General features: G+C 38.9%; 1 protein-coding gene across 3 annotated transcripts in view; it reads left to right on the forward strand.

The window, feature by feature from the left end:
* The window catches only part of ATXN10 (ataxin 10), a 171,568-nt gene that overhangs the window by 84,884 nt on the left and 60,403 nt on the right, over positions 1–26,281 (forward strand). For all 3 annotated transcript variants that reach the window (XM_026652251.2, XM_026652250.1, XM_026652249.1), the window contains exons 6-9: positions 4,465–4,545; positions 11,634–11,799; positions 16,998–17,106; positions 19,375–19,544. In XM_026652251.2, coding sequence (XP_026508036.1) covers positions 4,465–4,545; positions 11,634–11,799; positions 16,998–17,106; positions 19,375–19,544 — 526 coding nt within the window. The remainder of the gene's footprint in view (positions 1–4,464; positions 4,546–11,633; positions 11,800–16,997; positions 17,107–19,374; positions 19,545–26,281) is intronic.

Consider the following 26,281-nt stretch of genomic DNA (forward strand, 5'->3'; position numbering starts at 1 on the left):
TTGCTCTGTGACTTTGTGGCGGGGGAGGGCAGTTACAGATCTTATGCAGCGGTCCTTATCCTGGCTCACAGATCCACGCAGCAGGGGATATGTAACCCTACCCCCCCTGCCAGAAAGTCACATAGCCGACACATACACACAGTCCCCCCCAGGAGTGCTGGCAGGCTCCATTGAAATAACCAGTCCACCAGTGCGGAGCCTGTCATTCCGGGAGTTTAGAGGCATCATTTGCATCCGAACACTGAACCCGCCCCCCGCCACAGTCTGCGTCCCCGGTTTAAAATATTCCCGCGAAAACAGCAATACAGACAACGGTGTTCATTAACAAAATCGAAATGATTTTATTTTTTGGGAAGGGGAAGGGGGTGAAGGGGGTATGGAACTGGAGAGGATAGTCAAAATGAACTGGGTAAAGAAACGGGGGCAGATTCAGCTTTTCTGTCCACAAACTGAAAAGTCACTGGTTGCCCTGCTCACTCAGGAACCTAGCTTTCAAAGCCTCCCGGATGCACAGGGCGTCCCGCTGGGATCTTCTAATGGCCCGGCTGTCTGGCTGGACGTAATCAGCAGCCAGGCTATTTGCCTCTAGCTCCCACCCCGCCATAAAGGTCTCCCCCTTGCTCTCACACAGATTGTGGAGCACACAGCAAGCTGCAATAACGATGGGGATATTGGTTTCACTGAGATCACAGCGAGTGAGTAAGCTTCTCCATCTCCCTTTGAGACGGCCAAAAGCACACTCCACCACCATTCTGCACTTGCTGAGACGGTAGTTGAACAGTTCTTTTTCTGTGTCCAGGGCGCCAGTATAGGGCTTCATGAGCCAGGGCATTAGCGGGTAGGCTGGGTCCCCGAGGATGACTGTAGGCATCTCCACATCCCCAAGAGTTATTTTGTGGTCTGGGAAGTAAATACCTTCCTGCAGCCGTCTAAACAGACCAGAGTTCCTGAACACGCGAGCGTCATGAACCTTGCCCGGCCATCCGACTTAGATGTTTGTAAACCGTCCCCGATGGTCCACCAGTGCTTGCAGCACCATTGAAAAGTAGCCCTTTCTATTGATGTACTGGCTGGCCTGGTGGTCCGGTCCCAGGATAGGGATGTGAGTCCCATCGATAGCCCCACCGCAGTTTGGGAATCCCATCGCGGCAAAGCCATCTATGATGACCTGCGCGTTTCCCAGGGTCACTACCTTTGGGAGCAGTACCTTCACGATCGCCTTGGCTACTTGCATGACAACAACCCCCACGGTAGATTTGCCCACACCAAAGTGGTTCGCGACTGACCGGTAGCTGTCCGGCGTTGCAAGCTTCCAGAGGGCTATGGCCACTCGCTTCTCAACTGTGAGGGCTGCTCTCATCCTGGTATTCTGGCGCTTCAGGGCAGGGGACAGCAATTCACAAAGTTCGAGGAAAGTCCCCTTCCGCATGCGAAAGTTTCGCAGCCACTGGGATTCATCCCAGACCTGAAGCACTATACGGTCCCACCAGTCCGTGCTTGTTTCCCGGGCCCAGAATCGCCGTTCCACGATATCCACATGCCCCATTGCCACCGTGATGTCCTGGGCGCTGGGGCTCGTGGTTTCTGACAGCTCTGTGCTACTCTCCGACTTCAGGCCATCACGGCGGTGTCGTAGCCTCCTCGCCTGATTACTCTTCATCTGCCTCAGGGAAAGGTGTATGATAAGCTGCGAGGTGTTGAGAACGGCCACAAGTGCAGCGATGGTCGCAGCGTGATCCATGATCGCAGTGCTGTGGCGTCCGCGCTGTCACTGACCAGAAAAGTGCGCGAACTGATTTCCCGCCGGCGCTTTCATGGAGGGAGGGAGGGCGTTAGTGACGGACGGATGACGACAAATTTTTTTTACCCAGAAGGCATTGGCGGCTCGACCCAGAATTCCGATGGGCAGCGGGGACTGCGGGAACTGTGGGATAGCTGCCCACAGTGCACCGCTTCCACTATCGACGCTCGCCCGTTAGTGTGGACTCACAAAGTCGAATTACTGTCCTTAGTGTGTCCTTAGTGTGGACACACACGTTCGACTTTGCAATATCGATTCCACATATTCGATTTAAGTAAAATCGAATTAACCTCGTAGTGTAGACATACCCTTAGATAAAGTTCATTCTGGCTGTGAGGTTGGAGTCTTATGGTGAAAGAGGTTTTCATGCTGTTTGCTAAGATGCAGATCTGTTTGTTCCTGTCCACCTTCCTTGCCAAAGAATGGCCACTTGATTGGCGATTGCTAATCAACTTTGATGACACCTAGCTAGAGGCGTCAGCTTGTCCTTCGTCTTTGAAAAACTGGTTTACCCAGACTTGTGTGGTGAACATATTTCAGACCTAATTTCAGCTTTGTAACTTTACATATGATGTTGCTACACACATTTCATCATGATGTTATTGACCAGGAAGTTATTAGTTTTCAATGATACTTCACAAGGCATATTTTGTACGAAGATTATTACAGTAGTATGTAGGATGTGATTATAGGGGTGCAGTCAGTCATAATGGTGTGCATATGCATAATGGGGATTTAGGTGCACGACTTCCATTTTGGTCAGTGGAAGTTGTATACTAAAACCATGTAAATTATTCCATTACTGTGTAGAGATTTACTATAGCCATGCATATGATCAACACTTATACATAATTGTTAATGCATATTTACATAATATATCATGATTGTATTATCATAAAAATCTGTCATTTGTTAAACTGCAGGATAGGGTCTACTATACATAATATTTCTATCTATTGTGCTTTCTTCTTTTGAGGTCCCAGATTTCTTTACCATCACTTCTGGTCATGTGTGGTTTTTAAGTGCAGCTACAGCAAAAAGTTTAAGCATAGATAGCTTTCTTACCATTACTAGTTGCCTTTGGGGCCATTGAAAGAACTCCCATTGAATATCATGGCACCAGCATGTCGTCATGTTGTTGATTGATGGAGATATCAGATCCTTGCAATTATGTCTGCTATCCTAGGCTAGAAATGTCCTTTGCAGTATTGGCTGTGCGGAGCAATAAGGTTCAAGGGCCCAAAAGTCTACTAATTCCAGCTTGCTGTTGAAAAAGTCCTGTGCAAACTGACATTATCAGAAAAAAACCAACATTTTAAATCTCATGTCTACTTATGTGGTGGCACTCTTTTCCTCCATTATATGCACAAATAATAATGAAAACAGTTCCATTATAAAATGTGGTCCCCCCCCCCAAAATCACATTTCTCAGTAAATAGAACATGAATCATGGGTTGTGAAGCCCATATATGTCACGGAATCTTGTACTCTTTGATTGCTCCAGACTTGGTTGAGTTTTTATATTCCAAACAGACCTTTTATTAAGGCTAGAGCAGTTCCATATGATTTCCAGGGCACCTATGTATTGAATACACAAGATGCTGTGGATCACCCCTGCAACTTTTATGCAAAGTGGAGCAAAGGAGAGGAGGGAGAGTTGGGAGGAGAGGGAGTTGGCTGCCTTTTTCAGTAGTCCATCTTGTGGGCTTCAAGATATCCTGTTTTTGTCATATGACTCAGTCTAATTATTTTGGATTTGTAATCAAAGGTTGAATAAAATGTACTCTATTTACTGTAAGTATATAATGCAGCATGTTTAATTATATATGTAGCATGCTGTCAGTGCTGCTAGAAATTTGGTTTGAAAATAAACATGTTCAACTAGTTTGTTTGCAGAGCCAAGAATCTTGATAGTGAATATGGTGAATTTAGTGAGGTCACCATTTTACCATATAGTTGGTACACATAACACTGGATGAGTTACTGGTACAGGTAAGGCTTAGAAAGTCAGTCTAATGTGGGCATTAGTACAAAGATAACTACCTGTAAGTCACTGCCTGGCAGCTTCCAAAAGTTAGTTTCTAATATTGGTTTAAGATCTTTTTATACAACAGAGATGTTTTCTTGGTAACCTGAGAATAGTATTTTACTGCTTTACGTATGAAAAAATCAGTGTCCCTTTGTGTTTGAGTTGTTAGAATTTTTTAAGAGAAAAAAGAATTATGTAGCACAATTCTCTTGATTATTTGTTAGGTTTAGAAGCTTTGCTTCTGAGATGAATGGTATAACAATTTTAAATCTTGGCTTTTTGCTGAGGTCTATAAAGTCTTGGATTGATGTTTTATTACTTGAATTATGGTAAGATTTTTCTTTTCTATAACTGGAAAAAGACTTGCCCAGCTTTCCTTCAATTGCTTGAGTAAATCTGAGTTGCAGTGATGCAGATTGGTCTGTACTCAGTGGAGGATGTGTTTAGAACGTGAATAATTAGGTGTGTTGACTGTTTGTATCAGTTAGCAAGTAACACTAGTAACATGAAAGGAGCCATGTACTAATTAAAATTACAAACATCCAAAACAGTAATATAAACAGACATAGAGGAAATGCGAAATAACTACATTTTCACTGTAAAACCAATAATCCTTTTTTCTTCTGTTCTTTAGGTTCTTGATTGTTACAGACCATTTGCTGAAATGTCCAGAGCTGGTAAAAGTCATGTATGCCAAACTGAGCAATCAAGAAAGGTAACCCCAAAAACCAATGTGGCTTTTAGTATTTAGCATTCCATATACAGTATCCTGTTCACATGATTGAAAAACTGTGTGGTTTCGTAGCTGGCACATCATCTCTAAATACATGTTTCTATGTCAGTAATGGTTTTAAATTGGTTGGTTAACATTACAGCTTAGCCACAACTGGCAGTGATTTATGTAGGGTTGCAGAATCCAGGTTGGCGCCATTACTCAATAAAGAAATACAAAAAAAAAAATAAAAATTAAAGGCAAGATTTCATGCTTGTGCCTTGATTTCATAAGAGCACCGCACCCTGCTACATTTTAGAGCTGCATTTGAAATATGCTCAGCTGTTCGTATCACAGTTGTGATAACTAGAAATTAAAAGGAAGTCTGATAGAATGGATTTACTGTAGTTGGTGTGCTTCAGTCTGTTCAGTTGAAAGTTATAGACATGTATTTGCTTATGATTACTTAGTTTTTTTAAGATCTTCATTGCACATTTGAAAACTTGAGTCTAGAAAAAACAAAACAAGCATATTGCATCTATAAAGACTCTGGTTTTTACAAGGGGGAAAGTGTAAAATTTACTTAGAGTTAGAATTATTAACTCTTGAGAATCTTGCAATATAAGCAGGGGGGATGTGGTTTAGATAGGAGAGAGCTTGAGATTCTCATAGTCCTGTGCACTTTACATTGCATATTTTTACCCTTATTAAAAGTTGCCACTATCCTTCCCATTACCATCAGTGGGACAGAAGCCACAAGATTGCATGAATTAGGTTGACTACCATCTCCTATCGCTTTTGTAGGTGCAAGATGCTGTAGAGGTGGCCACCCATCTCTTCATTGTTTTCCATGGGACTATTGTCAGGCTGCCGTCAGAGAAGATGGTAGCTCCCTAGGCAGTATGACTTAAAAACTGGATAGAGAACTATGAAAAGGCAGGGAGAGGGGGAGAATGGGATGGGTTGAGAACTATAGGGGAAAGAGCAAAAATATAGGGGTAGGTTTAGGACAGAAGACTGTAAGAAGGGCAGGAGACTAGGTGGAGCAGGGAGGGTGCCTGACAGAGGATGGGCTGACAGAATGGGGAAGAATAACAGCTTATCTCCTACCGCCCCCAGAACCAGGGAGTCCCTACTCAGACAATCAGTGGGAAGGGAAAAGTGACTATTTTAAACCTCAAGCATTTTTGGGGGGTGTAACTAGTGATTTTTTTATTTTATTTTATGGGATTATTTGGTACTGAGTTAGATTGTTAATTTTTAGTTTTAGCAGTGGAAAAGTTTGCTTGATTCGTCAGTTCTTGGAAAGGTGTCGGACTGCCACATTCCATCTGTAGCATGTGACTTGTCATAGTAAGGTGCTATGCTGCTACAGCTGGTCGACCTACTGAACAAACATTTTCAATGCACTTATTACACCTATTATGAATCACAAGAATTCTGCAAATCAGCAATCAAAGTTAACAAACTAAAAAAACAGGAAAATTAATCAGAATGTGCAGATAGTTCATCTGAAAATGGTTAGTTTAGTTTTAATTTAAGAGTTATATATAATGTACTAGTAAATGTGCTGCAAAATATTTTGTAAGATCTTTAATATTACTAAGATCTCAGAACTCTGCTATTGAATCTTATGCCTATAATTCCCTTTTTCATATTTCAGAGTGTATTCTCTGTCTCACATGACCAATGAGAGAAAAAGTCCAGTGCATGTAACAATGTCCTGACTGCCATTAGCTGGACAGAAAAGAGGCATTGTAAACTAGACCATGGGGCATTATTGTCTTATTCTGAGACAAGTCAGAGAGACTTCACTACAAGGGTGCCACCTTGGGTGTCCGTTAAAGCTGCCTTTATGGATGAGGACAGAAGGGATGCAATATTGAGGTGTCTGGGATGACAGTTTAAGCTTACAAATACATACAAACTGTCTCTGTTACCTGTATATGTTGTATATTTCACATTAAATATACTTATTTCAAATCTGTTTACAGGAAATTAACTATGTTGATAGCATTTGTTGGTACACAAATTAGTGGTGGCCCTTAAAAACTTGCCAGTTGCCTTAGAGAACTAAAGTTTATGCAATTGGAGAACTGCAATATTTGCACTAGTCAAGGTATTTTCTGTAATCAGGGCCCAATGCACTTGTCATGCTGAGGCACTTGCCAAAGAGTTGCCCTGCTTGCTGTGGAAATGAGCCCCAGAATCTAAAGTTTCAATTAAAAAACAAATACATTTCTGCCCTTTATAGCTATGAGGAAAAATCATTCAAATGTTAACTGAATGTACCCAATATGGTGACGCGTGCCTAAGTCTGCAGATAGCCTGCAACAGTAGCTCTGAGTGGTCTGAACTGCCCATCTATCTCAGTGATGTTCTAGCTCTGAAAACTAATGATTACACTTAAATGTTTGTGTTAGCCATTTCTCTGTTGATAATTGTTGCGGAAACATCCAACCAGAATAATATGCTGAAAGATTTTCTTTAAGAGCCAGTTGAAACCTGTTGGCATTTTGCCAAATTCCAGAGACTTCCCCAGCTCCCCTCAAAAATATTTTGCAGAAATTTTAATAGAAACGTTTCTTTAAAACAAATCAGTGTAGAATATGCACAACACTAATTAGTTCTCTAAACTAATTGCATGTTAGAATTTTTTAAACTAAAATGTACATATTTACCATGTTATCTGTTGTTGTTTTTTTAAGGGAAAATCCTCTCCTTCATATCGAATCTTTTTATTCCCGTAGAGATCTTCCAGTTGCCCTTAATCTTTTTTTATTCTCTTCACTCTTAAATTAAGAACAAACAAACAAACAAAAAAACCCAATCAACCACCCAACCTTCAAAGGTTTGATAGAACTTTCAATTATTTGCATCTTGCTGTTTTGGTTTTATTTGAAAGGACACAGAAGCACATCACAGTGAATGGTGCAAACCTTAGTAAAATTTTCAGCAGTAAAACAGTTACCAAACAGTTTCTATTTTGAAAAGTTAATTAGTATAAATGGCATCACCCTTATTCAGCATACATACTGCTTTGCTGTATTCAGAGTCCTATCTGCTTACTGGTAGTAATAAAAATAAAGTTTTTTTGTTTTATTACTTTTTACTCTGATTAGTACTGCAGAGCCAACATTTCTAAAGGATATTCAGCTGGATTCTATTCCTTCACGTCTTTAGTAAGTTCTGATGAGTTGCACTTGTACCAGCCCCTTTAAGGTGTAATTTGAAGACATCACTGTTGGGGAAGTGTAACTGAGGGCCTAACTTACCTTGCAGAACCTTTAGTACTGAAGATGCACGAAAAGGAAAGATCTGAGGTTAAATTCACAGGGCTGGCAGTTAACAACCTCTTTTTAGGTCATCTTTTCTCATCTGTTTTCTTCTGGTCTTCAAACAACCCCCCCAACCTCACCAAGCTCATCATCAGAAGCAAGCTCCCCACAAACAAAGACACACCAACTTAAAGCAGCACCAGCCCCTTCCATAATAGATGCAAAACTTGCAGACATATCTCCACTGCTACAATGATTAATATTCCCCACAACACACTTTTCAAGATCTCTGGATCCTACACATGCTTGTTACAACATGTGGTGTACCTCATCCATGCAACTAAGAACTGTGTGGATGAAACAAGACAATCACTACACACTTGAATGAATTCACACAGAAACACCTTATCACCTATGGACCAATACTTTTCACAAAACAATCACTTAGCATCTGACCTCTTAGTCCTTGCCATCAAAGGAAACCTCCACAATACTTTCAAAAGATGAGACTGGGAACTTAAATTCATATCTTTGTTAGATACTAAAAATCATGGACTCAATAAAGACACTAGGTTTATGGCCCACTGACCATTCTTTGTCCTATGACTGCAGAAGTGTTAACTGCCCATTTCACCTTGAATTATTTCTGGCAACGTGTGTTAACTCCTTATGCTTAATCTGTTCCACCTTGTATTTAGCTGTGATGCTTTGAATACTCTTCCCAGACCTGAAGAACAGCTCTGTGTAAGCTTGAAAGCTTCTTTTACTAGCAGAATTTGATCCAATAAAAGATATTACCTCACCTACGTTGGCTCACTTTCTCTCGCTATTTTCTATATCAAATATGGTCAGTTTACTTTCATAGAACTCTACAATGCTATTTTTTCAGAATGTCTTTCAGAGTAGAATTGACATCATCCATTTGAAAAAATGACCAGATTTTAGACTGAGGAGGTTACTGAGTTTAATACCCTCAAGCATATGCATGTCTAAGGAGTCAAGTCATTCATAGATTTTTATAGACAGAGGGAACTATTACAATCTGACCACCTGCATAACACATACTATTGAATGTTCACTCAGAATAGAACCTAGTAATAGCTATGTTTCAGATTTAACACTGGTGGTTGCTCTCACTTTTAATGCTATCATTCATTTACAAACTCTAGAAAGCAGCACTGTGTTACATTGATTGTTGTGAACTCTTTATGGTAGTGGTTGCATGATGTCCTTGCTAGTAAGGTGAAATCAGGAAGAACTAGGTTCAATTTGTATTGGAAAAGGTTCAAATTATGTTCATGGCATAGAAACAGAAGTTAGATAAAAAACATAAAGTACTCTTTCTGGAAGGTTACAATGATAACGTGTAGTAATCACAACAAGCAAGAGTCAAAGCAAGCTGCTCCATGAGACAGAGGCACAGTCACTCCACCCTGTTTTAGGTTAGCCTTTTCCAGAATGACTCTGATTGCACACTTCTACACACAACCCCCTGGCCTTCAAGCAAGATCAGGAACCACTCTCTGTGCTCCACCCTATTCTTAAATGGATAGCTTACAATTCCAACACAGTCCTCAATATATCACAGCTAGGGTGACCAGATAGCAACTGTTAAAAAATGGGATGGGGTAGGGGGTAATAGGCACCTATATAAGAAAAAGTCCCAAAAAATGGGACTGTCCCTTTGAAAACGGGACATCTGGTCACCCTTATCACAGCTGAGAAAAGAGCCACAAGAATAATTCCAGGTCTGGAAAACCTGCCTTACAGTGAGAGACTTAAGAAGCTCAGTCTATTTAGCTTCTCTTAGATAAGTTCAGAAGTGTCACTTGATTACTCTCCTAAGTACCTACATGAGAAGACTTCTAATAGTAGACATTGCCTTAATCTACCAGACAAAGACATCATAAACTCCAGTGGTTAGAAGTTGAAGGTAGACAAATTCAAACTGGAAATAAGTTGTATGTTTTGAACGGTGAAGGTAATTAACCACTGGAACAATTTAACAAGGTATGTGGTGGATTATCCATCACTCAAAATCTTTGTAAATTCAGGTTGGTTGTCTTTCTAAAAGCTATGTTCAAGTTCAACCCAAGTTTATGGACTTGAAGCAAAAATTACTGTGTAAAATTCTACAGTATGGATTATGCAGATGGTCAGATAGTAATAGTTCCCTCTGTCCATAAAATCTGTGAATGACTTGACTCCTTAGACATGCATATGCTTGAGGGGCATTAACCCAGCTAAACTCAGTCTAAAATTTGGTCATTTTTTTCAGTGGGTAATGGTAAACCGCTTTTAGCATGGTTGCCCTAGAAAATGGAAATTGACCAATTATTCACACACAGTTGGGGACATTGGGCAAATGACTTCTGGTAGTTTGTGGATGGGGAAGTGTGGTGGGAATGTGTTCCCCTACCTTATCCTTAAATGGTACAACTATCCTGTGATGGGGCCTCATCAGATTTATAGTGAAATCTATGAAGTGATCCATATCCGACAACCTCCTATCTTGTGACCACCCCAGCTTATCCCCAATGTATTGAGTACAGTTCCCTACCACATTCATTAAAAGGATTTTCACAGTCCCTTGAATGGTTGCTTAAAACAGGCTTCACTGTATTAGTGAGATATCGAGATTAACTCAGGAAGAACTGCCTGCCTTTTACCTTGGTCAGTTGTTTTTTCAGGGTTAATAGAGTTGTGACCATTCTTTTCCACAGGAAAAAAAAAATCTCTTTTCCCCCTCATTGTGACAACTCACTTGGCAAATTAAACTGTGTGGAGTAGTTCAAATGCAAATTTAATTTTGATTTTAAATGTCAGTCCTCACATCTGAATTGCAAATATTTTAGTCAAAGGAAACTCTGAGCTTGCACTTGAATGTGCTCAATAAAGAAAACTCTTTCAAGATGAGAGAATGACAGTAGAACCTAGCTAATCCACACTCTCTTCTCAGCAGAGGTTTAATCAGGAGTGCTGCAGTGAGGTGTCATATTATGAGCACTTCTTTATTCCTTTTTGTGTGTAAAGTTTGCATTGTGAATTGATATATCAGAAATAAAACTAAACTATAATTATCAGAGTAAATGACCAAAGTACATTTTGCAATAAACAGTCTTCTTGTTCCCTTATGTGCTAGTTCAGATAATTCCATAATTTTCAATGGGAGTTTTAATGATTAATGTGGACTGGAGAGTTTCTACAATCTATCTCTTGGCAATTATATTACAGTTATATAGACAAAGGTATATTTTTTCATTGATTTATTGAGCCGCTTCCCCCCTCAACACACACGTTTATTTGTAGTTTTCTATCAGGAAGGAGGGAATTAGTAGAAGATTATATACACAAAATAAAGTGTAAATGAAGGGGCAGGCACACTTAAAGGGATGCTGTCAAGTAGTTTAGGTTGTGTATATGTGTGTATTCTGTTAAAAGTAACTTTAAAGGGAGATTTTAATATTCTTCTCTCCACCCTCCCTACTCATTATGTAGCATTCTGTAGCATTGTCAGGCACAAAAGTAGAAAATGAACAGGCTATTTTTAAAAAAGTCAATTTGACTAGACCTTTCTGGCTAGGCTGTCTCAGTTGAACGGTGTGCAAAAATTATTCAGAACGTGTGGTGAAAGTTAATTGCTGTCTAAAGCTCCTTTGCATTTTGAAAACCAGACATCATGATAGTACCTCAGGTGAATTTTTTTAATAGACACAGTTTTTAACTATATTCATTTAATCTATTGTTAGCCTTAGTTGACTTTGTAAATTTAGTTAACAAGTTTACCTACTCATTTATTCATTTTAATTTCAGGATTACTTTGTTAGAACTGATAATGGCCAAAATAAGTGAGAAAAATTCAATGACCAGTGAGGAAATGGCAGTGCTCTTGAAAGATGCTGAATTTCTTGCAAGCCTTTTCCAGGAGAAATGTCATGATGTGCTCAAATTAACTTCTGCTGCAAATACGGAAGATGAGGTAAGACTTCAGGAACACTATGTTAGAGTCTGAAGTTGCTAACGTGGGTTGGTTCATGTACATAAAATCACAATGATCTCTTGCCTATATACTCAAACTTCCTTTGGATAGTAAAGCAGCTGAAGAGATCACAGGAATCTCTTGAAGCTTTTTGGTTTTCTTAAAATCTCAATTTGCTGCTGTACAGTGAGCGTTGCCTCTACCAAGAAATGGGGTGGAATTCCTTAGAAGACCTTTCACTCCTACATGATGTTGACTAAGAATTCGGTGCTTGCAGAGGATAGCTCTGTACTTGACATCACAGGAGGTGGTGGTGGAAAACTTATTTTCGGTCATTTTTAGTTTGAGTCGTATGTCTTGACTTATTCTAGTTTTACCAAGGGCTATTCCTATTTATTTAATTTTTTAATTGTGAATTTTATTTTAGTCAAATAGTCTTACTTCTATAGAGACCTTGGAAGCCAAGTTAAATTTGCTGAACAAAAATAGCATTTCTGACTAGTTTTTCATTGGTTTGAAACAAAAATAGATGGAGCTGTAACCTTATCCTGTTTTTTGACAAAAATGGCTCAACTAGATAACAAATTACACATATTTAAGATATGTAAAGTATCAAATGCAACCATTTAAAAACATCTTATAAGTAGTGAATTTTTAAAATGCAGTTGGCTAATTATAAATACAATCTCTTTCATATTGTGATTTAGAGTTTAGCTTTTGGGTGTCTTTTTATTTCCTCTTTGTGCTGAGGAGGGAGGAGTGTCCAAGAGGGTCTCTTCTGCCTTGTCATGCCCCCTGGTGTATGCTAAGGAGGCCTTTGCCATCTTCAGGTAGATTACTCTGCTAATCTAGCTTTTCCTGCATTCGTTTCTGGGGGATTTCGCTTTCACCTTTCCATCCCATTGTATACAAGTATGATGGCACAGCTCTAATCCCATCTCCAGAAGTACAGACAGCAGTTATCCCCATGGCTGTAATACCGCCTGACAATCATAGGTAATTAATATAAAATGCACCTATCACAGGGAGAACCAATACCTCCTCTGTCTTACACTTTCTCACCCTATGTTGCTCATGGAATGTCAATTGGTATTGCCCTCAGATCTGGGTCTCTCTGACCTTCAGCTAGCTTTTAATGCTTTTTTAATACAAACACCTGAAAAACCCTTTACCCTGTGAAGATTGGAAAAAATGTGTTTACCAAGCCTACATTTAGCAAAACACTTTGTAACTACTGCTGCTTTCTTGAGTTCTCATATATATGACATCCTATGGTACAATTATCTTTAACTCACTGACTTCAGTTACTTCTACTCACAGAAAAGGAAAAAGCATGTTTAAAAAGACTTAAAAAGAAATTACGCACTTTTTTTTTTTTACAAGTCATAACCAGCTTCTTTCCAGCAGGAGGAGCACTATACTATGTCAAAAATGTTGGTTTCCAATATAATAGTGTAGTTGGAAGAAAGAAGTATCTTGTAATTAAAACAATACTACTACAAACTAATTTATTTAAAAAAAATCTTTAAGAACAAGCTTCTGTGATAAATCTATTTTGAAATGCAAATGAAAAAAATCATGCCTTTGTACATTACTATTAAACTGTATTGTAGATGTCTGAAACTTGTGTTAGAATATTTACAAGTGTACAAGAACTCAAAATATACTAAGCATATTGTGTTATATGTGGGAAACCTGCTTTTATAACGCTCTCAGAAATCCCTCTGTGAGAAAGTGGTAGTTGAGTGGATAGCAAAACTGGGAATGGGAGAGAGAGAGCCTACAGTCTATCCATGGAGAATAGTCTTTCTAGCCTATCCCAGGAGAATTTATGAAGTTAGACTAAAAAGGTCTTTTAGATAAGTGAAAGAACTTGACTACTACCAGAAAAGATGGCAACTTGAAATTAAATTAAAGGGAAGCATACTGAGAGATTTCCATCAACTTTTTATCCTATTCAGTAACTTTCCAAGTAGTCTGTGTTTTCAATTCTTAAAAAAATATGCTTGCTTTTTACAGTAAAAAGATCTCTGTTCAGCTTTAAGGTGAGGTAGACCAGCATTCTCAATGCTGTCATAGTAGGTTGCCCTATTTAGCACAAATTTAAGTCCTTCTTGGATGTAAACACAAAAGTCATTTTCAGTATTTTTTTTAATCCCATTATCATTGATCATTTACTGCCCTGGAATTGGAGTTGCAAATAAGTGAATAAAAGAAGAGGATTGGCAAGAATAGCTGAAAAATAGTCTCTACACAGGAGAGAAAAATCCTAATAAATCCATAAATATTGTGCCTTGTCGTTTACTAAGAATAACCAATAGAAATTCAGTAGTCTCGGTATTTTTGTCAGTTCTCCAAATATTTGAATTTTTGCCTAAGGGTTGTATTATTTTACAAGTAATGGGATAGTGCCTGCAAAGAATCGAATTTAGTATTTTTCTTTAGACACACTCTTCTGCAGACAACGTACGTTCTGTCCCAAGCCAATCAGAAGTTGATATTATGCAGCTGCTTCATAGCTAACATTAAAATTATTTCATTTTGTTTATAAGCCTGTTTTTTAGCATTTCCACACTTCCATCAGCTTGTATCCACCAGACCCGAAAAAATACCAATTTCCCTCAAATTTGTGTGCCTTATTTTGTTCCTGGCTAGAGAGGATTTTTTTCTGTGTTGGGAAGTTTATTCAAATTCAGAAAATAAGTTATTTTTTTTACCAATCTTTTCCTGTTTCAATTTTTTAAAATATTCCAAATTCATTTTGGCTAGTCAGATCTCCAAAATGAGCTGTACTACAAACTCCACGTTTTTGTTTTGTTTTGGTCTTATAGAGGAGTATCTAGGGTGTTTTTATTGTTTTGTTTTTTAGGGGGGAGGGGTTACTAAGTTATATAAAGTGTTCTTTCTACATGTAAACAGAACAAAGATTAAAATATATCTTGTATAAAAATGACATGTTCCTCCTATCAGGCCTTGCTGTAGCAATTGTTCGCCTGAGCCAGAGGATGAAATGGTGCATGGTAGGTGACATGCAGAGCTGCGGGATTCTGGGAAGGGATATGTGGGAGACAATGAACCAGGAAAGATATGTTTCAAAAGTGCTAATTTCCAAACACCTCTTACTGGTCTCGATAAGAACTGTTGGGAATTTGGCAGTTTTGAAGATCAGGCTACTTATTTTTGATACCTAAATAGGTTCCTAAATCCATAACTGTAGGTTCCTTTTTATCTTTTACCCATCAGATAAACACCTCCTTCACCCCCCAAAAAGGCAAAATGAAGATATGGATGTGTGGTGTATATTAGGTGGGGCAATAGGGAGACACCTGCCAACCATTGAAACCATCTGAAAAGTTTTGCTTTATGTATACATATACACCAACAGCTCAGATGTCAGCCAAACAAAACTGTACCAACAATCTTTGCCGACAAAATACGCCTGAAAAAAGTGGCTTAGAATAAGTGTTGTCACAGCTCTCACTAGAGAGTCGCTTGAGCAACACATTGTTTGTGTGTAATATAATATATTTGCACATACAATTGTCTTTAAAAGTTCTGTGCCAATAATACTATTTACAGATATCTCTAGATATTTGTTTGCCCTTCAGTACATAAGCTTTTATTATGACTACAATTTATACATTAGCTGAGAGTTTTTCAGTAAAACTACCGTGTCTCAGTACAAAATGGGAATGTGGGATGCAAACGTTACAAATACTGTCTCTCTGTCATCGAAATACAGTTGTGACTGCATTTCACTAAACCACATAATTATTCAATGAGATTGGGTTTGTGCTGGTGAAAGCAATGTATAAAATAGTTTAGGGCTACATTGTGTCCTGGACTACATGCCAATGAAAGGAAGCAATGGGAAATAATTTCCCTTCCATTCCAGCATGGGCTAACTGGATCGTGAATCTGGCAGGTAGACAAGCAGGTGCTATGTGCCTGTTGACCTGTTGAACAGGTGAGCAAGGAGGAGTGGGGAATGGACATAGACCTGGATCTGCCAGCACCATCAAGGTAGCATAGAGAGGACCAGGTGGGGAAGGTAATATCTTTTATTGGACCAACTTCTCTTTGTGAAAGAGACAAGCTTTTGAGCTTACACAGAGCTGTGTTAACTGGAAAGCTGCTCTCTCTCACCAACAGAAGTTGTTCGAATAAAAGATATTCCCTCACCCACCTGGTTTCTCTAACCTGGGACTAACACAACTTCGGCAACACTGCAAGCAAGGTAGCATAGAGTCTGTCATAATTTGCTACTGGTATAGGCCAGCAGCAAATTACGGGGTAAGAGGGAAGCAAGGAAGGAATTGTAACTCAGAGATGTCTCCGTCATAGTGTCTCCAAGCGGCTACTTCTGGAGTGTTTGTAGCTTATGCATTGTCCTTTACACAGGGCTATGTATAAAGTCACAGTTTTGTCCTTAGGCATTGCATGCCGCACTGAATATTTTTTTTTTGCTTTTCTGAGTGATGATTTTGTAATTCTGAGTGCCATACGATCCACCTAGCTAGTGAGAGTCTACACCAAGAAATAGTTTTCTGGTTGAATAAATAATATGCAAATAAGACTGTCTTTTCTACCTAACCAGAATACTGCATTTATAATCCCAAATGCCTGTTTACCCCCAAGAATAATGTAAATTTTCGCAGCCAAAGTTCGTTCAACCACAGAATTATGCAGGATTCTTGTGGATAACAAATTGATGTCTTGCAGGCAGTGTTTGTGTCTTTAAAGTGGGACACTCGCACTGGGTAAACTCAAAGAAAAAACATTTATACAGAAGTGATTTTCTCAACCTGTAATTTTCTGTATTTCTGCCGTTGGAAAATACTGTGTTTTTAATAAAAACTTTATCCCTTACGGCTCTATTTTGCTTTCTCTGTGATCTTTCATGGAAGTTGTAACACTGTGTTTGACAGTAGTTTGTAAAGAGGAAATGATTATAATTTAATATATTAATTATTATGGTTATTTGGAAGAAGCCCTTGTTTGTTCATATATATTTATAATGAAAATATAATCTTTAACAATTTTCAGGGGAAACAATGGAAAACTAGTAAATGGACATGGTGCCATATGTTGCTGATAGCTCACGCTTTTCAGTAGACCTTCTGATCTTAGATTCATGTTTATGAACAATAATATATTTTGTGTGTTCATGATTTCAGAAATGTTGTCTATCTTCACAGGAAGCAATAGTTACAATTCGGCTTCTTGATGTTCTTTGTGAAATGACATCGAACAATGAACAACTGGAACATCTGCAAACTTGTCCTGGTTTGCTTGAGACAGCTGTGGGTGAGTTAATAAATGCTACTGCTTTCCAACTACTGGTTCAAAACTGTATTCTGCACTGTATATGAAAATGAGTTTTTTCACAACTGGTGGTAATTATGATTGACCTTTTAATCAAATAAATAAATAAATAAAAAGCAGTGAATTATTAATCTACATTTTCAAATGTTTGATTTGTCTCTGGAAGTTCTGCTGCTCTACTTGCTCAGAGTGCAGTTAGCTCTGTTTGCCCAGCAGAGCCTTTATCTCTCTCTCAACAGTCCTATTTGTGTGGGATGAGTTTGTGAAGGACGACGGCTTCATTTTCTTCCACTGTCTGATTGTGTGTTTAACGAGTTCCTCCAAAAATAAAAATAGGACTTTCCCATCTGTCACTTATTGTATTCTTTATTTTGACTTCCAGGTACTGAATAAAAGTTCTCATTAATCAAATTGTTACTTCAAAGTTCAGTTTAAAACAAGCATCCCCATAAAAGTAAAGATTTTTACACAATAAAAAGAAGCCAGGCCAGTGAGGAGAGACCCTCGCCTCAGGTAAAAGGGAGAAAGTGGTGTGCAAGTGATGACTTCTACCCCCAAAACTCTTCACTTTAGCTGAGTCTGATGTTGCTGCACGCAGCCTTCAACACAGCTCGTAAAGGTCTGATGTCAGTTTAAGGAAATCATTCATTCAGCGTATTAATTTGAACTTGTAGACTGATACTACTCAGCTTATATACACTGATATTCTAAATGTCCTTTGGGAAGAGGATTGATAGTGTGCTCTGCTCCTACACTTACCTATTGCTAACCTTTCTGATTAAATTCAAATACATAATTTACTACTTCCATTAAGTAAGGGCACTTAAATACACTTACGTCTATGTATGTCTTGAAGAATCACAAAATATCCACTTGTACTTCCTTAACACATGCTTAACTGTTTCAGCACAGAAGGAGAATTACAAGGAGTTGGAGATCAATACAGCAGTTTCACCAGTTAATGTGCCAATACTTGTTTCACTAGCAGCTTTGTCTGATTTTTCTGCGCAGTTATCTCCAGACTAATTAAACACAACTGCAGACTAGAACATTGCAACCTTGTGTGATCCGTTATAGTTCTCAGGCACTGCTAGCCAATAGGACTACTGCAATGGATTCTGTTCTCCAATTTGTTTCTTAGCCTAAGAATAACAATGTTAACTTGACAGTTAAGTGTTTTTTGTTAGCAGCAGTTTGAGGGAAAACCTCAATGTTCCAGAGAAGTCTCTGCTTTGAAAGAATTGAAAACCGAGCACTGCAAAGGGATAGCATCAATAAGAGTGTCCGAATCATCAGCCACTAATGGCTCTGATGCCTGTGTGGAAAATTGGACTCATCCTTATGACTCTGTGTCTGAACTACAAAATCAAATAAGTGTGAGAAGCTTCAGGGCTGTCTTAATCTAACCCTAGCACAAAAATTAACAAACAAACAAACAAAATTGGCAAACTGATGTTCTTCCAACATTCTTGAAAAATCTAGAATTATATAGAAATGTTAAGTATCAGAGAGGTAGCTGTGTTAGTCTGGATCAGTAAAAAGCAACAGAGAGTCCTGTGGCACCTTTAAGATGTACTGGAGCATAAGCTTTCGTGGGTGAATTCCCACTTCGTTGGATGCATGTAATGGAAATTTCCAGGGGCAGGTATAAATATGCTGGCAAGAATCAGTCTGGAGATAAGTGTTCTCCTACAGGTTTTTGTATACTGCTTCAAGTTTCTTCATGAGGTTGATAGATTTCCATTCAATACGGCTAAATGCAGTGCCTTGCATGGTGTCAAGTATCAGAGGGGTAGCCGTGTTAGTATGGATCTGTAAAAAGCAACAGAGTTCTGTGGCACCTTTAAGACTAACAGATGTATTGGAGCATAAGCTTTCGTGAGGTTGAGGTTCTTCATGAGGTTGCTCCAATACATCTGTTAGACTTAAAGGTGCCATGAGGTTTCTTCTGTCAACCTCATGAAGAAACTTGAAGCAGTATACAAAAACCTGTAGGAGAACACTTATCTCCAGACTGATTCTTGCCAGCATATTTATACCTGCCCCTGGAAATTTCCATTACATACATCCGACGAAGTGGGCATTCACCCATGAAAGCTTATGCTCCAATACATCTGTTAGTCTTAAAGGTGCCACAGAACTCTCTGTTGCTTTTTATAGAAATGTTAGTGTTTTGAAAATTGCACCACGCTATCAAAAGCAGTGATGTTCCCAATATGTATTAAAATGTCTGTTTGCTTCCTTATGTAGATACTTTGCGGCTAACTCACCTGGCTGGGAAACAGACTGCAAATATCTTCACTGCCACACATTCTATGACAGGAGAGGGAGAAATTTCACATCCAGCTGTGGGTTTTAAATCACACCTCATTCGATTGATTGGAAATTTGTGTTACAAGAATAAGGAAAACCAAGACAAGGTAGGATTGTTTCCATGTAGTCTCTTGCATGATCAGCTACACTCACTTGTGTGTGATTTATGACTAAATAATATAGTTAATCTACAGTAGAGGTTAAAATTAGTATTAGGAGGGCAGAAGCAGAAATGTTGCTGGACTGCTTCAGAATTATGAAAGAAACTCACATCACGTAATTACCATAATTGGCTTTATTTTTTGTGTGTGTTTAACATGTTTTACTTCAATTGAATCCTCGTGCTTTCTGTCCATCTCTCTCTCTCAAAGCCAATGTTTAGTTCTTCCTGCCCCTTTCACATCTGACTACAGTTCTTAAAAAGCTTCTGGAAGTTAAAACCCAGCTGATTTTTAAAAAACAAACAAAAATCCAGTTTAGTTGGCCTCTCTCTCTCTCTCTTTCTCTCTCTCCTAAAACTTTCTTCCATTTTTGAGATGCAGGTAAGTCTACATACCTCCTCATATTGAATCCTCTGACTCTGTTGAGGAGCCAGTCCCATATAGGGAAAATTAGCTTTTCTTTATGGAGTGAGAACAATGAAAAGAAAGTGAGGGGGCAGCTGCCTACTTTTAGTCATTAAATCCTTTCCTGAGTGTTGCATAAGATGTGATTTTCATCCAGATGTGAACCTGCTTTTCTTGCTGCAGGCAAGTAGGCCTTCGATGAAAAATATTGTAATGTTTAAATGCATTATGTTGTAAACCTTTCCAGAATTGGACAGATTGCACCATAAGGTAAATTAATCAAAGGGCTCCTAACACATAATAATCCTCCACAACACACTTTTCAAGATCTCTGGGTCCTACACATGCTTATCACAACACAGGAGATGTGGAGATGGGTTGAAAAGTGTGTTATGCGGAATACTGATCATCATAGCAGTGGAGATATGTCTGCAAGTTTTGCATCTATTATGGAAGGGGCTGGTGCTGCTTTAAGTTGGTGTGTTTTCGTTTATGGAGAGCTTGCTTCTGATGACACATCTTCTGATGACGAGCTTGGTGTCATGGTAGCCTTCCCTCTGGCTCATGAGGGCTAGAGGTGACTGTTTCTTAGGGTCAGTCAGACTGTTTGTTTGAGCAAATTGAGGGTTATTTCCTTTATTTCAATATTGTCTTAGATAAAGTTAAAGGGTTTAACAATTTCCAGAAAAGTAATAAATGGGATAGAAAATAAAAAGCATGGGATAATGGCTAGCTCAAAGGACTAGTAAAGAAATATAGAGCATTTTATGTCCTTCTCAAATCAGGCCTATGTCAGCAGAGACCATAGCTATTATCTGACCGCTCATGAGCGTTCCATGTGAGATGAGCTAATCTAATTCCACATTGCCAAGTAGAGTCTGTCTACTGTTACTTGGGCTGTTTGTATCTGGTCCTCCACTTCTTATTTTGTGGTCACAGCCTCAGGTTCTGCCACCTGTGGAGAAGGATTTCTTTTCCAGTATAGTTTTTTCATTGGAACAGTGTGTTGTAATGCTGTTTGGATGGAGGTAATATCAAGGCAACAGTACACTGAACAACTAAATATCAAAGACAGTTTCCTTGGGAATGCTTGTACTTCCATTGCCAGTTTGAGGAGACATACACGCACTAGCTCTCATTGGTAAATGGTAGTTTGTCTTAGCCATGTGTATGGCCAGTGCAGTTGCACTGCCCCAGGAACAAGGTTGAGTGGTTTGTGACTCAAGTCAGAATCTACCTCCCCATTTCCTCTTGCTCTATGGGAGACAGACCCTTCACCAGCACCTATACCTGGCACGGACTACATCTCCCAGTGTGCTGTTGCAGCTCTGCTGCCTGGTGCATTGGGGGCAGAGTTGAAGCAATGCCCATCTACACAGGCTGGGAGGGAGATGGGTAGTGACTCTGCAGAAACTGCTTCCTTCACCCATCCTCTCACCTGCTATGCAAGTAGCTAGGACAAGGGATTAAAGAGGTGATTTATATTGGCAATAGTGGAAAATTTTGGGACAATACTTCTGAGTGGAAAAATTAATTATTGCTGTTACTTTGATGCATCTGCATCTTGTATTAAACCTGTAGTTTAGTTTTCAGAAAACTTATTTTTATCCCTCCATTGTGGAAATAAGTATGGTGTTAGCCCTGTGGTATCATTCTGATGGAAACCTTCTGGGGCTTGTTCTTAGGAATGTATTGTTTACATCTCTTCTTCTTCATAGTTTTTTTTTTTTTTTTTTGCTATTGTGATAAGTTCTTAAGACATAGAAAAAGCAGAGATTTAAGTTGTAAAATGAGATGTGATTATTAAAGCAGGTTGTTGGCAGGCTAGCCACCCTAATTATATTTTTTCTGAAGCTGCGTAGGTGAAGTGTTGTAAGAAAAAAGTCTCGGACCAAATTTGCAGTTCAGGTCACTAAAAATATGGCTGTGCAGGATATCACTGAATGTGAGTGTTGACTGATATAACATGTCTGATATAAATCCAAATGTTTTTACTCAGTGCTGGTAGAGCTTGAGCAGCAACAGACATATGTAAAGTTCAAACCTGTGCAAGGAGTGAAAAATCCTTTTGACCTAAATAGTCTGGTGGGGCTCACCGCCCTCTTAGCCCCTGCTGCAGGGAGGGGAAGCAGTCAGAAACTGCCACATCTAGGACACCTGGGGGCAGGCTGAGCCCTGTGGGCCACTTGTCTCCACCCCCGGGACAGGCATGGAACTTTCTCGGGAGGGGAACCTGCCAAGAGCCACCTTCAAACACCTTGGGTGTTTTTGTGGAAGGGGGGGAAGGGAGGAGTTGTGTTTTTTGCTTTGTCTCTCACAGAATGAGACTGAGTGTCCCTTACTTGGGAGGTTGTGAGGAAGGAAGGGGAGTGCTTGGGTAGAGCAAGGACTGTAAGAGATGTTTGACAGGCAGGTTGGACATGCGGGCGGCGAGTCTGTGCTGCAAAAAGAAAACTGAGTATAAATGATTTATTCTGTATCTGTTGGTTTTGTCTTTTTTTAAGATTATACAGTCTTTGGGGCAGCAGCTATCCTCTGTGATTATACAGTGCCTAACACAATGGAGCCCCAGCCCTTCACCCCAACCGCCTGTTCAGTAGAAAGTTGGCTTTTTGTTTCACTCCAGCTGTCTGCATAGTAGCACAGAAGAGAACTGCCAAGTTCAACTGTTGCATATAGCTAGAAAATTCTCTGTGTCCTGAGTTGGAACTTTCTTGACAAAAGAATATGATGCTAAGGAAAGTTACTCTCTAGAAACTAAAGTCTTCTGTTCAGCAAAGGAACAAGTACATCATGGATAGCAACTATTTATCTTCATCAACATTACCCTGTCCATTTTCAGGGACATCATCTAAAGAGTGTCACGGTAGTTCGTTTTCCATCTCCCATTAATTCTTTCTTCTCTATTAAGAGTGCATTTTTTTGTGGTGTGAACACCATTGTTTTCTCTTTTTCTTTGCTAAAATATATTCATTTTGAAAGGGGAATCCGTATCTCAAATGGAGTTTTTGTTTGGGCATTCCAAAAAGCCGTTGACAATTAGTATAAGCAGTATGTCAATATTGAAACAAGTCAAAAATGTTTCTCATTTTTCAGTAAAAATTTTCTGACCAGCTCTAATCAATATGCAGCTTTTAACTAATAAAACAAAACATTAATTACAAATGTGAATTTAAGAAGATGCCTTAGAAGTAGATGATGTTAACATAACTTCCTTCCCTCTGCAGAGTAAATGGCCAGTAGTCATTATTGCTGGGATTCTTATGCTTTTTGTAGACACATGGAAATAACCATAAGAATTGTATAAAAGGAGAGTGGTCAGTAAACTTCAGACCCTGACTGTATTCTTAGGTACTTGGCTCTACTGCGATGCAGGCAGGCAATGAGATTTCTTGGGCAGGAAAATGGTTTGACTCAAAACAATTTTATTCTTTAGGCAAGGGAAAAAAAGTCTTGATTACCAAAAGCATTAGACATCAATGCCAGGCACATGCCTACCTGAATGGGATTGCTCTAATTTTGCAAATAACTCTCTCCATAGAAAGAAATCAATACTTTTTTTTTTCTTTCAGAGGAAAGATTACTTAAGGAATGTAGGTTCTGAGTTTTGAGATGCATATCATTTTACAGTTATAGCTGACGACAACGCTTCCCTAAATTTAACTTCTCCATTGATTCAGAGTAGAGGAAGAGTCTTCTTGTGTGGATAGAAAATATACTTCAGGTGCATCTTTTCTAAGGTGTAAACTTACAAACAAATTTTAAAAAAATAAAATATTGTCTGTTTTGTCTAATAAATTAGTTGAATTTTTTTTATAACATTGTTGGCTTTTGAGAAGTCTACCTGGCTGATTTGAAGGCTGCTCAACCTGAAAATATGAGCAAGATCTGACTTGTTTAGAATTCCTCTTTTTTGTAATGTAATCCCATTTTTTAAAATGTCAAAATTCATAAATCAAGCTGTCATCATTAGTCTCCTTTACTTACTGTTCCTGTAACAGTCAAATAAATTAAATTCCAAAGTAGAAGATACATACCTCCTTGCTTAGTTTTTTAATTATAGGTTATAATTTTTTACTCTCCAGTATTCTGAGGTATCAGAAATAACTCTTAGCTGGGTTAACTGCATCTGTCTCTCAACAGTTTATATTATGTAAAAGAGGCAGTGTTTTCATTCTGTATTGTGTGTTGTCAGTTAAATGAACTGAACTACATGCTTGGGCTAGGCCATGCAATTGTCTGTAAAGGAAGGTACAGAAGGTGTTAAAATGACATGGATTTAATTATATATGACATTATTTGAGAGAGAGAAATCAACATTATTTTACTGATGTTTCTAAAGAAAAAACTGATACTGCGATGGATATTGAAATCCCTGTTAAAATTACCCACATACCACTACACCATCACAGAATTGTTAGTGCTACTACTTTTTCACGTCATGGTATTTCATTCTTATGGCCTGACTGTCAGAAGTGCAAAATTCTTACTGAAGTTGGACAAACCATTTATTTTGAGTAGATCTATTATTAAAGTAGCCTATTTTAAGCTTCTAATATAGTATGTATAATAGATACAGAGGGTTTCTAGTACCTTTTTTAAACACATTTGTTCAAATTCTTTCTCAGTATTGCTGCTTGCTGGTGGCAGGATCACCATATGTGGAAGAATGTGTGCCTTTTTTGATCACATACTCTCCAGCAAAGATCTTAGCTTGTACTAGAAATTCTTTTTTACTGGTGTCAGATACCACTCACATACTGTTTTTGTATAGATTTTCCACTATTGCAACAGAGAGGATTTCATTATAGTTTTCCATATCGTTTTCATTAGTTTTAACCTCAGTATGAACTTTAGTTTCCTCTTCTCTTTCCCCCGATCAACATCCCAGGTACTATTTTCTTAAAGTTACATCAGACTTTACAATGAGCTGATCTTATAATGTTGTGCATTTTGCATAGAATCCTTTTGGAAATAGTTTTCTTTTCCTCTCCATTTACGGATGCTTAAATGTTTGTTATAGTTGCGTATGAGCTACAGCAGTGATTCTCACCCAGGGGTATGTAGAGGTCTTCCAAGGGGTACATCAACTCATCTAGATATTTGCCTAGTTTTACAATAAGCTAGCCAAGTCAGTACAAACTATAATTTCATACAGACAATGACTTGTTTATACTGCTCTATATACTATACACGGAAATGTAAGTACAAGATTTATATTCCAATTGACCTATTTTATAATTATATGGTAAAAATGAGAAAGGAAGTAATAGTGTGCTGTGACACTTTTTTGTATTTTTGTGTCTGCTTTTGTAAGCAAATAGTTTTAAAGTGAGGTGAAACTTGGGGGCAGGCAAGACAAATCAGACTCCTGCAAGAGTTACAGAATTCTGGAAAGGTTAAAGGCCTCTGAGCTTACAGTGTCAGTCACTTTTGTATCTGTGTTTTCTTGGCTTGGTATAGTAGTTTTGGCCCTCTTGAGTTATTAAAGTTTCTAGGTTTGTATTTTATGAGGAACCTAAAGTAAAAATAATTGAAAGTTTCTGTTTTATCAAATTTCAGGGCTTGACCACAACTTTTTTTGAATAAAATCCCAAAATAACCAGTTATTTAAGAACATGTTATGGAAAACAAGCCAAAATATTATTGAAACAATTTTGTTTGCACAGTAATGCAACATGATGATATGTGGTGGATCCACTTTATTGTATTAACTGCGTGTTGTAGAGTGCACAGGTTCATTGTGAAGAGTAAGGGAAAGAGACCAGTTAGGATGGTAGTTTCTTGGGGAAAACATGTTCTTTATCATGCTACTGATCAACAAGTTTTAAATCACGGAACATATGCAATAAACACAGGTATTAATTGTAACAATCCCACCTCCCACTGGAATCTCTGAAAATCCCAGTCTGCCTGAATATTGCTAAAGGAGTCTAAGGGAGTTAGCAGCCTAATTCTCATTTAATTTCAATGGGGTTAGAGTGTCTAACTCTCTCTCTATCCCTCCTCTATCCTTTCACTCCTCAAGTGCTCCAGAGCTCTAATTACTAGAGCAGTGCTTCTCAAAGCTGCTTGTGCAGGGAAAGCCCCTGGCGGTCAGGGCCGGTTTGTTTACCTGCCTTGTCCGCAGGTTCGGCCGATCGCGGCTCCCACTGGCCGCGGTTCGCCGCTCCAGGCCAATGGGGGCTGCTGGAAGCGGCGGCCAGCGCATCCCTCGGCCCGCACTGCTTCCTGCAGCCCCCATTGGCCTGGAGCGGCGAACCGCGGCCAGTGGGAGC

The sequence above is a fragment of the Terrapene carolina genome, unplaced genomic scaffold, assembly GCF_002925995.2.
Source record: "Terrapene carolina triunguis isolate 2854851 unplaced genomic scaffold, T_m_triunguis-2.0 Scaffold112, whole genome shotgun sequence".
Lineage (NCBI taxonomy): Eukaryota > Metazoa > Chordata > Testudines > Emydidae > Terrapene > Terrapene triunguis.